At 42.8% G+C, this 14,453-nt stretch overlaps 1 protein-coding gene across 6 annotated transcripts in view; it reads left to right on the top strand.

Annotated features, from left to right (window-relative positions):
• SRGAP2 (SLIT-ROBO Rho GTPase activating protein 2) overlaps positions 1-14,453 on the top strand; it is a 235,426-nt gene that overhangs the window by 144,466 nt on the left and 76,507 nt on the right. For all 6 annotated transcript variants that reach the window (XM_025921150.2, XM_086693631.1, XM_025921151.2 and 3 more), the window contains exon 5: positions 12,251-12,313. In XM_025921150.2, the coding sequence (XP_025776935.1) occupies positions 12,251-12,313 (63 nt within the window). The remainder of the gene's footprint in view (positions 1-12,250; positions 12,314-14,453) is intronic.

Genomic DNA, 14,453 nt, shown 5'->3' with positions numbered 1-14,453 from the left:
TTCTAGAAAAGATCACTGAGAGCTAAGAAGCCAAGCAGAGCTTTTAATAGCCTTGTAGGGCTAACAGGACAAAACCTGGAATGTAGGACCAAGGATGGGAGGCGGGGGGGTTGGGAGGCTGGTAGACTTCTTCAAGCTTTTAGACCCCACAGGGATGCAGTTTAGAAGTGAGGGTGAACCAGAAATAGACTTCAGGGGTCTCACAGGGACTGAAGCCTAGCTTCAAATTATCTTAATCTCTAATTGGATTAAGGTGATCTAGGATAGTAGTATCTAGAAGCAAATTTAAGTCCTCTCTAGAGGAAGATACTATCACCCTAAGCCCAATAGTTCTCACTCACCATTTTGTATATATACAGTGCTTATAAGAAAAACAGCATACCCACAGGAGATCCTTGTAATGGTTATCAGACAAACTTTAAATTATTATGTTTAATACATTTATGAAATCAAATGACAAAAATTGGAAATTATAAAAAAGAAACAACTTAAAGTGGATCAAAGATGTAAATGTAAGAACTTAAACTTTTAGAAGAAAACAGGTATAAATCTTTCATCTTGGATTAGGTAACATTGCTTAGATAAGACACCAAAGCAGAAAATAGGCATAAATCTTTGTGACCTTAAGGGGTTAGGTAACTTATCTTAGACATGACACCAAACACAAGCAATAAAAGAAAAAAATACATAAATTGAACTTCATCAAAATTATAAACTTCTGTGCCTCAAAAGATACTATCAAAAAATTAAAAAAGACTACCTGTATAATAAGAATCAAAATACTTTTAAACCATCTATCTGATAAGGATGTAGTATTCAGAATATATGAAAAACACTTACAACCCAACAACAGAAAGACCAACAACCCAATTTTGCAAAAGGCAAAGGGCTTGCATAGTCATTTCTCCGAAGAAGGTGTACAAATGGCCAACAAGCACATGAAAAGATGCTCAACACTGTTAGTCCTTAGGGAACTGCAAATCAAAACCACAATGAAATACCACTTCATACTCACTGGGATGGCTATAATTAAAGAAAAGTAAGAAAAGAACAAGTGTTGGCAAGAATATAGAGATATTAGAACCCTCAGATATTGCTGGGGGGATTGTAAAATGGTGCAGAAGCTATGGAAAACAATTTGGCAGTTCCCCACAAATGTAAACAAGACTTACGCAAAAACTTAAGCATGGAGTTACCCTATGACCCAGCAATTCCATTTGCCTACATAGATACCTGAGAGAATTGAAAATAGGCCAACACAAAACCTTGTACATGAATGTCCATAGTGGCATGATTTATAATAACCCCAAAATGGAAACAATCCAGACATTCATCAGATGATTAATGGGTTTAAAAAAGTGTGGCATATCCATACAATGGAATATTTCTCAGCCACAAAAAAGGAAGTAAGTACTGATACAACATGGATGGACCTTGAAAACAATATGCCACGTGAAAGAAGCCAGCCACATGTTCTATGTTTCCATTGATAGGAAATACCCAAAATGGGAAAAACCCATAGAGACAGAAGGTAGATTCATGGTTACCAGCAGCTGGGGGTGGGGGTGGAGGGGTGGGAGTGAGTACTAAACAGTTATGAGATTTCTTTGTAGGGTGATGAAAGGTTCTGGGATTAGATAGTGGTGATTATTGCACAACCTTATGGATCTACTAAAACCAACTGAACTGTACACTTTAAAATGGTGAATTGTAGTATGTGAATTTTATTTTTATTAAAAAAAGGAGGACTCAGACAGATTTTAGCACTGAAAAAAATAAAGTAACTAAAAGAAAGAGCTCAATGCATGGATTACACAGATTAGACAAAGCTGAATAAAGAAGTAGTGAACTGAAAGACATGTTGGAAAAAAATGTATCTACTGAAGTTTAGAGAGGTAAAAGGATGGAAAATGCAAAAAAGAGCATAGGAGGCCTGTGGGACATGGTGAGTGGGCCTAACATGCATACATGTGAAGTTCCAGAAGGAAGAGAACAAAGAGAATGGGTAGAAACAATATTTGAAGAGATAGTGACCGTGAATTGTCCCAAACTAGAGAAAGACTTCAAGTTGCGGGTTGAAGAAGCATTATGAGCCCCATGTAGGAGAATCACAAAGAAAATTAAAGTGGAGGCGCATCCTAGTAAAATTGCTGAGAACCATGACAGAGACCATCTAAATCTTTAACACAGCTCGAGAGGGGAGAAGGCACACTACCTCCGAGGGAGCAACAGCAAGGTTGACAGGTGACTGCTCAGCAGAAATAGTGGAAGACAGGGGACAATGGAATGAAAAGCTGAAAGAACTGTCTTCCAAAAATGAAAGTGAACTAGACATTTTCAGGCAAGTAAAAACTTGGAGAATTTATCACCAGCAGCCCTGGACTAAAAGGAATACTCAACGGTATTTTTTTTTTTTTTTAATGTTTATTTTTGAGAGAAAGACAGAGCACGAGCAGGGGAGGGGCAGAGAGAGAGGGAGACACAGAATCCAAAGCAGGCTCCGGGCTCTGAGCTGTCAGCACAGAGCCTGATGCGGGCCTTGAACCCATGAACCGTGAGATCATGACCTGAGCTGAAGTCCAGTGTTATTCTTTATGCAGGTGCCCCTAAATGTTATTCTTTATGCAGAAAGAAAATGATCCCAGATAGAAGCCTTGAGATGCAGGAAAAGAAATATTGTACATCTAAATGAATATTGACTGTTAAAAAAAATAATAATTTCAGGTGAGGTGATAAGCAGATATAAAATTAGTGTAAATGGCAGCAGTAGAATCTATCTGTAGGTGCGGGTGGGGAAATAGGTTTAATAATATTGTGCAAAAAAGCAGTAAGAGTATTGATTTATATTAGACTTTGACAAGTCACGTGTATGTATATTGTAATTTAGGGTTACCACTATAGAAATAGCACTGCTACCAATCTAAGAGAAGATTCAGTTAGTAAGAAATGGCCCCAAAGAAGGTAAGAACGATTCTGGTAAAGGCAAAACTGTTGGGATCTAGAACAACAGCAATGGCTTCCAGGGGTTAGGGATGCAGGGACTTTGACTATGAAGGGACAGCATGAGAGATTGTTTTTGATGGATGACGGACCTGTTCAGTGTTTTAATTGTGGTGGGTTTCTCAAAACACATAGAATATACCAAAAGGGTGACTTCCACTGAATTTTTAAAAATGGAAAAGAAAAAGAAGATAAAAAATAAGGGAAGGAGGCTCTGGAGATACGTGGAACAAATGACATATAGCCAGTTGGTGGATTTAAATGCATCAGTTAATTGTAAGGGTAAATTGACTCGTGTAAAATTAAAAGATCGTCAAAGAGATTTTAAGCAAAACTGAATTATATGTTGCTTATAAGAGAAGACACATGCCTTAAGTATAAGGTTATAGAAAAATTTAAAGCAGAATGATGGGAGAAGAGAGCCCTACTAAAATCAGACCAAGTGGATTTTAATTCGGAAAGTATTGTTAGAGATAATGGTGACATTTTCACCAGAAAACGGTATATACTTAATAACATAATCTTAAAATATATAAGTCAAAAATGAACAGAATAAAAAGAAGGAACAGATAAATCATCAATCCCAGTGGGAGATTTAGTTCACCTGTCTTGATGAATAATTAACCAATTAGACCAAAATAAATTAAGTAAAGATACAGAGATTTGAAAAAACAGCTAGCAAACTTTGCCTGAGTGACCTATATGGGCACTGTGCCTAACTGCAGACAGATACACATGCTTCTCAAGTGTACCTGGAACATTTTATAAAGTCTGAATCAAAGAGGAAAAATCGAAGCACTTAGGCGAAAAATCAGAGCTGGAGATTGGAAGTTGCCAATTTCAAACTCTGGACATTTTCCTTCTCACAATTCAGTGATTTTTCATCAGGAATGAGGTACTGGCGACAGGGAAGGTGCCCTCCTCCAAGGGTATAGGGTTTTTTTTCACTGTCTGCGGAACATGCCTGATGGGAGTGGCAACGTGGACTGAGTGCTGACAGAGACAAGAGTTTGCACACCACCTCAGTGTCCGAAGAAAGTTGGCCAGTCCAGGTCTGCACCCAGCCCCAAGGAAATGCATTCCAACGCTGTGCCAATAGGGAGCTCTACTTAGTCTCCTAGAGTTGATTTAACGCAACCCTCGGGTCCAGCTCTGGCACCTGCAGTGTCGAGAAAATGGTCTCTCCCTTAAATGAACCCCCTGGAGGTTCTTCTCTCTCAACAGTGGGATTCTATGGCATCTCCAAAGTACTAAAACTACACAGATCCTTCAACGAATTGACTTTGCCTCTGGGTTCCCCTTTCTTAAAGCATTTAATCAGCGATTTTCCCAGTGCCCCAGGCATTTCCTGTACGGGTGCTGCTGACTCTTTTACTTCCTACCGGGCCGCCCTCCTCTCGGTGTTCACGCTGCCAACTTTCAAATGAGCTCTGTTAACTCCTGTTCTTCCAACCTTTTCCCAGCCATCTGGGAGCCACACAGGCATTCTTCCCATCCCCCAGCTCCTGGAATTCCTTATTGTGGGTGGGCATATGCTTGCAAGCACCTTATCATTCTGGCTCCCCCCACCACCACCCCCCACCACTGCTTCTTGCCCAGTTCCAAGCCATTGATTGTTTTTTCTCCCGCGTTCATTTTACAGTTGCTGAGAGATTTGTGCTCTCATGTTGCCTGTTTGCCTTTGTGTCTTTTGTCCCCTGTGTCCTGGCCTACCCAGGGCACCACAGTTACCTAGACACCATTTCTATGACTTTAGTGTCCTGCCTGGGAGATCTTCAATATGACCTCAAGAAATGCTTTGGCACTAGAGATCAGAGCCTGAAGACAATTATTACACTTCTGCTAAAATCATTATCCAGAAGAGTTAAAGATGGAAATTTGCCAAGAAAAGGATCACAGTGGTGATTTAAGAAATGAAGCCTCAGACTTAGTTGTCTCTTTCCTTTTAAAGGATGTTGCCTTCAGCTTATTTTCTTAGTACTATAATCGGTCATTGTAAGAGATAGAAACAGCCATAGGGGAACATTCAAGTTGTTACAGGACTGTGTTTTAGTCTGTGCCATCTGAGATCTTGGGAGAGCAGAGGACCTCCAGCCTCTTCCTGGCCCCCAGCCTCATCCCATGACTCTGCCCCAGTCCAGTGGGAGTCAGTCTTATCTGAATTAGGTGTTTCCATGGCAAGAGGTTCTGGTTACTTGCAACAGAGCAGAGCGAGCATCCGTGGAAGGTAGGAACTGAATCCACAGAGTTCACTGTCATGCCAAGGAATGGATTTTCTCCCAGGGCCACTAGCATTACTGTGGTTATTAAGTCTGACTAGTCAGACATTGCAGAACTTCTGGAAAAACCTTAAGGAAATGGCTTTCAGAAACAAGTGCCCTGGAGGAGAAAGCCCCTGGATTTCATTGAACCAGAACTTGGTAATGGGCAGTCTTTGACTTTGCTGACCCAGGCAGTAGGGGGCTCCTACCTCCCGACATTTAATTTATGACCCCAATTGAACGAAGTCCCAGTTGCACAGTTGAGAAGGATTTTTTCTGTTTAATCTTCCTGAAGGGATAAAAAGTAATTCTATCCTCCTTATTTTCCTTCTATACCACATCTCTACCCCCCTCCCCCCCTCCCCCAATTTCCTCCTTTTGGCTCAACACCTCTTTGTTCCCTTCTCAGGAAAACTGCATATTTCTCAGAGTCATTGTTACTTTGGTTCTTACTGGCACCACGGAGAATAGATTGCGCAGCAGCAGGCATAAGGAAAAGCAAAGATTCTTCTTCCCTGTATGTTGATAGAGCTCTTCCATCTGAGAGATTTAGCTGCATCCCTGCCTGGGGATTAGCTTCCGGGACGTTCCCAGTTCCACACATCATGATCATTAATGTGTTCCGAGGACACATAAGGAGCACAGGGCGGTAGAAAGACCGCTCAAGTCTGTGTTAAGAGGACTGGATTCTAATATAAGAAGAGCTCACATTTCTTGAGCATCCTAAGTGCTAGGTTCTGTTCGAAGGACTTTACCTGGATTATCTCATTATTACCCTGTTTTGCAGATGTGGAAACTAAGGCATGGGGCAGTTGTAGTTTACCCAAGGTCATGCGATCACGTAGTGGAAGGATTCAAATCCCGCCCCACCCAGAGCCTGCATGTTTCTTCACCCTCTTCCAGTATCGCATGTGGTCCTAGACAGGATACCAAACAGCTGTGTGATCCTGGAAAAGTCATTTCACCTTTTTTGCGCTCAACTGTGAGGGAGCATATGTGGGCAACTTCTGATGTTTCCGCTTTTAATAATCTGCATGAAGAGAAGGCAACTATATATTTTTTTCTTGTTGTTATGTGAAAGCACAGCGTTTAAGCTAAAACTTGATCTAATTGATTCAACAGCTTGTTACTTCATGTCTCCTATACAGAAAGCAGTGGGCCAGGCACCACGGGAGACAGAGAGGTGCTTCAAAAATTGTAATCTAGTTTTTGTTGTTGTTTAGTCTAAGTAATCCAGATAATTAAACAAGAATCTAATTGAGAAACCAGTTGTGTTAGAAGGCGAATTCGGAGACAGGTATTGAGTCTCAGACTATCAGGTTTCGGACATTTTCTTCTAAGTTATGACTCTCATCACTGGGAGCGCTTAACCAGACCCGTTCACTTCGAAGTGAAGGAGCCACTGGTGAGATTGGTTTTTACAGGTGCTGACAAGCTCAAGAGATTCTTTGAAAGTGGAATGTGCCCACTTTGGGAGTCACTTATAATGAAGCAATGTCATTATAACCTGAAATATCTATTATCACTTAGAAAGGCAAATTCAAAGAAAAGGGATATGCTGTATAATAGCTAGATTTTTTTTTTTTTTTTTTTTTTTTTTTTTGAAGTCGGATTTCTGTTCTGGCACACTAGATTCATCATCTAGCTTGCTCTGGGGTTAGGTTGAAGTGTGGAAACCTCTTTGCTGAGATAGAAAAAAAAATACTGGTCTTGAATAGAAAACTGGCTTAAGAAATTCCATTTCTAATAATGCCTTTGAGACTGCAAGAATTGTGTTCTGATAGTTATGGTAATCTGACATCAGATTAATGTCCATCTTTCTCAGTGGATTGTAAATTTTAAACTGTTTTGTATACCGCCGTATTCCCAGTCAAACCACAAGTGCTTGACACATAATAGGCCTTCTATAAATATTTTGCCAACAGACTCTTTATTGCTCACTCCTTGAAATCCGGCATTTTCCCCTCGCCAAGATCTAGGGATTGAACTTGCTTCCCGACATCCGATCAGCCACCTTGAGAGGGCGAGTCATTTAGTGCTTGTCTTGGTTGGTGGGCTCCAGTCCCTGACCCACTATTTTCTTTATTAATTCTACAATTACAGCGTACCCAGTCATTTTAAACCTGTGTATAATGATTCATTAATGAGTTGTAAACTGCACTTAGTGAGTTATGACTAACATAAAAAAAAAAAAAAAACAGGAGAGAAGAGAAAAGAGTAGGCATGAGCAGAGTGCCCTGCGCATAATAAGTACTTTTATTGTAGACACACTATGATGTACTGGATTGCAACTTTAAAAATGTACATTTTGAAATCCCTGTCTACCCTGTCTTTAGAAGGCAAAAGCACTTTAAGTGTCCCTCTTATGCCAGCTCCCAGCCTACCTCTCTGTAAAAGTTCTGCAATTCAATATATTTTGTATTTTATACTACCTTGGGCTCCCCAGAGTATTGAGTCGTAACTGGAGCACAGCCTTCCTGGAGCCCTCGCGTGATATCTGAATGAGCGCATGCCGAGTACAAAGGGTCCCTCTGCATATACACAAGTGTTGCGGCCGGGGGAGAAATCTAGAAATCATTTCCGAGCTCTCACCTCTGGGATCACCACCCTCCCTCGCCCACAACTTCACACGGCACCACTTGTTTAGATGGGCTGAGGAGGGAAGGGGGAAGGCCGGCCAGTGTCCACCGTCCCCTGCCACCAGACCCACTGCCCAACACCCACTCCTTTACCCCTGTCCTCCCCACCAATAGCATTTCAGGCGAAGCTCCAGCCCATGAAACTTGGCCTCTTTGAAGTGCCGAACGAGTGCCCCTGAAACTGTCGCTGTGCATCTGGTGGCGCTCCTCCTGCTGCCAGAGCTTTGTATAGGGTTCATGTCCCTTTCCTCTGAAACCTGTGAATGTAAATTCAGTTTTAAACTGGATCTTTTAACGGTTAGCCTCAGAAATGTCTTTGGGGGTGGGGGTGCCAGCACTGGTGAAGGGAGATACGTGCCCTTGAAAATTGGATTCTTTTCTGGAAAACTGCTGACACGGGCTGATCGGCAGAGAGCTAAATGACCCTACTGTTTCTACCTGCTGACAGGCTAAGCCTTGGGATGGGGCCGAAATTAGCTCTCATCACATGGCAGAGGCATGCCTTCCTCTTTTTTTCTTCCATACAAACGGGGTGATTTTGTGCCTGTCAAATAATACGGCTTTGTGGTGTAGATGTAGTGTAGATGGAATAGGCCACGAACAATGGCCCGCCCACCCCACTATTCTGCTAAGTAAAACAGCTACAGACAAGGTAAGAGGTAATCTCCCGGGATGAGGACCAGTTTGAAAGCCCTTTCATACTGTGCGTTCTTTGGGAAATGCTAATAGACAAAGCCATCCAAGCTCAGGAGATGTATCCATCCAAAGAAGAGTGACCAGCCTTGGCGTCAGGCAGCCCAAGACCGAGTAGCCTCTTTCTTGTTCCTTTGCATTTCTGCCGCTGTCCCCTTTCTTTGAGTGAGGTGGCTTTGGAAGATTCCAGTCTGGGGGAGATGCGGCTGTGTGTTTCGTTTGTGTCATCCGGTGCTGTTCTCTGTTGGAAAAGGAGGATTCCCTGCCCGCTTTGTAAATGCACAGCTGGCAGGAGCTGTAGCAATCTCACTGCCTTCCGGATCAGCTCCACCCCAGCAGCAGGCAGAGTGGGGGCCCCGGGAAACACGCTCTGGCTGGCGCAGTTGTGGTGAGTTTCAAAATAAAAGATCCCCGCCTAAGACACCATTGCACTTCCTATCCCATGGAACCCGCATTGTTAACTGTGCCACATCTCTATTCTAAATTTAGGCATCTTATTTTTTTTCCAGGCAAAGATTACTATGCAAACATTTAAGAGAAAAACTTTGCCCAAACTAATTTTTCCCCTCGACTTCTATTTGGTTTCCTGCAATGTTTAGATGACTCATTCTCTTCCAAGAAATTTTAAAGAAAAGAGATGTAGGCTGTGTGATAGGGCACAAAGACTGCTCTGTAAAGTCTCTTTTTCTTCCCTGCCTAGAAACCCGTTGCATGTTTTTAGGAGGGAACGGAAGAGCCCTGCAGACTTCATTCTCATCAGGTTTTGTTGTTCCCAGGATTAAATGTCCCTTTTGTCTTTGGGTGGGGCCCCCTTGTAGCTTCCCAGCTACAACCCTTCCACAGTGGCCGGCCAGCACGGAAGCCCTTCCTGGCACGCTGGGGCCACGCTGTCCCCACGCTGTCCCCAGAGGCACACAGTGAAGGTTTCCGAAACAGAGAATGGGTGGCCTTTGAGCATCCGAGAGAGGAGAGGGAAGCACTGGCTAGTTCCTGACTCTCTACTTGTGTCAGAATTGTTCCTGATTGCCAGGGGCTCTCTTGGACACTTTGACTGGGCTAGCTTCACGTGTGTTCCCAGCCCAGCCCTCAGCCACAGGGAGCCGTAAGTCAGAATCCGCTTCGGCAGCCTGTTCAAATAAACAGGGATAATAGTTGAGTCGGTCCTTTTCCAACTAATCGGTACACGAAAGGAAACATCTGCCTGGGCTTAATTGCTTTTTTATTGGTTATGCTTTTTTCCCCTCCTCCCTTCCCCTCCCCCCCTCCTCCTGCGGCTAAGTTATTTAAGTCATGGGTGAGCAACAGGGTAGAGGAATGGGAGCTTTCTCCAGGAACCTCTACCATTTAAACACAAGGAGGCAGTAAGGGAGGATGGGTGGCTGACAAGGGAGTTGGCTTTGAGGCCAGAGGGCAGGGTGTTTGGAAGTGATACTCATGGTCACTTCCTGGCCTTGTTGCTGACTCTGGGGCTGGTTGGTGAGTCATTTTGCCTCACTTCACCTCCTTGGATCTCTGCTGCTTCAGCGGAGCTCAGCTCCCTTCATGATGGGAAGGAGAGGCTGGTATGTGAGATTCTAGATGAAAGGCATTTCCTTTTGTGGCTTCTTCCAGTGGTTGAGGGCATTGAATGAGAGACATTTGGGAATGGCAAATTTAAGACTGGCAAAATACGCTCGAAGCCATCCATTTTGTAGAGTGTCTCAGTCCCGAAGGGGAACTCGCTCACCATCTCCTACTGGGCGGAACGAAGCCAACCAACCATACCCTGAAGTGGGCAATGGTTGAATCTAATGTGGGTTCAAGAAGCCAGGCAAAAGATCGTGGAGAATCATAGAATGGCAGAGGTTAGGAAGGGCCTTAGGATGTGTTAGCCTTTCATTTTACGGAAAGGAAAAGAGAGGCCCAGAGAGAGATTAATCGTGTTGTTCAAAGTTATCTTCTTGATGGTGGAGGAGCCAGGAATAGGAGAATCTTGTGATTGCTCATTCAGGGCTCCTTCCGCCCATTTCCACACAGCCAGGTGTAATGAGTCCGGTGTAGCCACAACAAAGGTCACACATGTTATATTCCATAATTAATTCCTTCGTAGAAAATGGCAAAGCATTAAAGAGAAATGAAAATGGCTCATTACGATCAAAAGGACTACCAATCACAACAGGACATCATGTCAACCTGTCAAGAGGAAAAAAGTGAAGCAACATGCACATGTGCTTCTGGTGCATCAATGAGTAGTCTTCGACTCAGCAATGTTACTTCTAGGAGAAAATAATGAAAGGTGTGTGCAAAGCTTATGCACAAAGTAACTGAATACAGTGTGTTTTATCATAAAAATTTATAAGCAAAGTAAATGTCCAAGAATAGGAGCTATGTCAATATAATCTTTTATAATTTTCTGGAAGAATAACATGTAGGGAACTATTTATAACATTTATTTAAGTGAATAAGTTAAGTTCCAGTGTGTATAATGCAACCCCCATTTCATGAAAATCATACCAAAAAGATTTGAAAAATAAAGTCTAGAGGGGTGATTTCTTAGTGGTAGGAATTAAGTTACTTTTTCTTTTTTGATATTTTCTACAGTTTTCTTTTGTGTGTGTGTATTTTTGTTTTTCCAGTGTTCTTATTAATTACAATACATATACTCCTTTTGTAATCAGGAAAAAATGGTTTTATAATCATACATCTTGAAAAAGCAAGATCATAGAGGACTATGTTTCTGACATGCAAGAACTCTTCCTTTCTTTGCCCGGGAGCTGAGCGGTGCCATGGGTAGTATTCTTCCTTTTGTTAGAAGGTCACTGTTGGTATCTGATTTGTAGGAAAGAAATAGAGCTGGCAGAAGATTAAATGAGGGCTTCCCCTCATGACGCAGTGATACCAATCAGTGTTTTAGCCCCTGCTCCCTTGGGCTCGGCAAAAAAAACCCACTCAGTATAGAAGGCGTGGCTCTTTTTTCCTTCCTGCTTCTTCATTCTTCTTTATTTCTGCTATTCCATCTGGGTGGTGAGATGCCAGCCCTCAATGGCAGCAGCAAAGAACCCAAGAGCCACTGCCACTTAGGATTGGCCAGTTGGAGACCCCTTAACATCCATTATCAGGATTGAGGAGCATTAGCTAATCTGCACACCAGAGTCATTATTGGGGTACTACTGCCCTGGGGGGTTGGGGTAGAAGTAAATCAAATAAGACAAATAACCCCTTCCTGCTTGGAGGTCTTTAGTCAGGTACTTTGAAGTCCTTGGATGTTTATATGCTTCTTTCTCTCTCATCCTATTTCATATCTGACTTGCATCCAGGAAGTCTTGATTCTCAGGAAGGCTCGACTGCAAGTCTCAGAGAAACAATAGTTGCTAGTTAGGAGGTGGCTTTTAGGCCTGCTCTTTGGAGACCAATCGAAAAATCACAGCCTCTACCCACTTGGCCTCCACATGATTGCCTTAGCTAGGCTATAGAAGGGGCGCATTTCATTTTATTAAAACTCTTTGAGTAATCTGACCGTAATTGGGTCTGATCGGAGTGGTTATCTGATTTGCTGGATTAAATAATGGGCCTTAATTGAGTCTGTGTTAGTTATAGAGCCAGTGTTGCTCTTGCCTTTGTCGCCCCCTCCTCCCTCCTTCTATTTCCCTATTAACCTTCATTTCTTTTTCCTTCCAGAGTAAAGAAGTCGGCCAGCAACTCCAAGATGATTTGATGAAGGTCCTGAATGAGCTCTACTCGGTAAATCATATGGGTGCCTGGCTCTTTAACAAGCGGAGGGAAGCAGCATTTGGCAGCTTGTGGCCATAGTCACATCAGCAACAGAACTGAGCTGAGGTTGAGGGCAGTGCATGGTCCCCATTGGGGGTGACTCCACCCATTTCTTTCTTCACACTCTTACTTTCAAATCTGAGTGAGCCAAAACAACACTCTCAGAATAAGATCCCTCCTTGGCTGCGCGAACTAACTCTGCCTTCATGGGGGCATCATCGCCAGAGACCAGCCAAAGCCTCTCATCAGTACAACTGACTCCCATTAGCAGCAAACCAGGGACCCCAAACCTAATGGCAAAGAACATAGTGTGCATTGTACCATTAATATGTGTCTGTTGGAAAGGACTTGATGTGCAAGGTTTTGCATCAGTTCTTGCATTGATCTATGGGTTTGAGACAAGAGCGGGTGCTCTAGAGGGAAGCACAGAGGCTTAAATGCCCCCAATCTAAGGGGCCGATTCAGGCAGAGAGAGCTTTGCACTGACTCCCTGGGGTTTTATAAAGGCCAAACCTCAGTGAAGAGGCAGGCTTCAGGTTTGGAGAAGAAAATACAATCTGTTTTGAAATGACTGGCACTTTAGGCACATGATGCCTGTGGCTGATGCGTTTCTTCAGGCACTGGAAGGTGGTGGTGGTGGTTTTCTCCCTAGCCGTGTTTAGTTAAATATAATTAGAACACATATGCACACCAAGGAAATTCCTGTTGCCGTACAAGGAATATTTTGATTATACAGCTAAAGCCTTTCAGGACCCCCTTCTTCAGCTGGCCTGTGCCCGGCCTTTGCTGTCAGTCTCTGGGGTTGCCCCCCCATCCTGTTGTGAAGGTGAAATTGATTTCCTGTGTTTACTTGCTTATTCACTGCATTTTCTTTTCTTTTCTTTTCTTTTCTTTTCTTTTCTTTTCTTTTCTTTTCTTTTCTTCTCTCTTTCTTTCTTTCTTTCTTTCTTTCTTTCTTTCTTTCTTTCTTTCTTTCTTTTCCTTCCTTCCTTTTTTCTTTTTCTCTTTCTTTTCCTTCCTTTTCTTTCTTTCTTTCTTTCTTTCTTTCTTTCTTTCTTTCTTTCTTTCTTTCTTATTCACAGGAAGACAGGCAGTGGTGATATGCATCACAGGCATTTGGGATCAGAGAATTCCATGTTCTTGATCCAAAAGCCTAGGTGTGGCCATTTTGTCATGGCAACTATTGAACAAGTAAATAGGGTAGAGTAGTCATCAGACTGGTCTCCAGTGACGCTCAGTTTGTTTGGAATTCTGCTGTGTGACTCTTCTGCTCTGAAGGAGAGCAGATAGATGGTACTCTTTGGTTCAACTCCCAAGTTTTCATTTCTTTCAAGTGCAGTTAAAGCTCTTTATAAAAACAGAAGCGTGTTGATGTGAACCATTTACAGACTAGATGTGTTTTCCTGAACCCTATTGTCTTTGTAATGCTTTACTTCTGCTCTTTATTTTTAGAGCATCTTCTAGGCACCCTATTACTCCCATATCCTGGCAAAGAATTCACTAAGATAAAAATTTGACACATTCAGTCATTATATGAATCTTTTTATTTTTTTGCAAGTATCTTGGGCCTCTGCTCTTTATTCTTTCTGGGGAGGTGCAGGATGAATAAGCAACAAACTCCAAACTAGTTCAAACCCAGTTTGTTGCTTCTACAGTGGGACTTGGGGTAGCAGTGAAAGAACAGTGTCTGAGGATCCATTGGCTTTGCTCAGAGTCCAAGATCTCCCAATATGCTATGATTTTTAAAAAATAAATAAGGAAGGGGCACCTGGGTGGCTCAGTTGGTTGAGCATCCGACGTCAGCTCAGGCCATGATCTCATGGTTTGTGAGTTCTAGCCCCACGTCGGGCTCTGTGCTGACAGCTCGGAGCCTGGAGCCTGCCTCGGATTCTGTGTCTCCCTCTCTCTCTTCCCCACCACCCCCCCCACCCGCCCCTGTCTCTGTCTATCTCTCAGAAATAAACATTTAAAATAATAATAAATAAATAAATAAATAAATAAATAAATAAATAAAGGAAAGGGCATAATTCATGCAGGAATGAGGAAGAAAACCAGGGAACTTGCCGCTCTGGTTTGAGGGGGCTGAACTGGCAACTTGGACTGTGGTCTT

The sequence above is a fragment of the Puma concolor genome, chromosome E4, assembly GCF_028749965.1.
Source record: "Puma concolor isolate L17-30 chromosome E4, mPumCon1.1.hap2, whole genome shotgun sequence".
NCBI classification, from domain to species: domain Eukaryota; kingdom Metazoa; phylum Chordata; class Mammalia; order Carnivora; family Felidae; genus Puma; species Puma concolor.
Note: the sequence above shows the minus strand (reverse complement) of the source record. Positions and strands in the feature narration are given on the sequence as shown.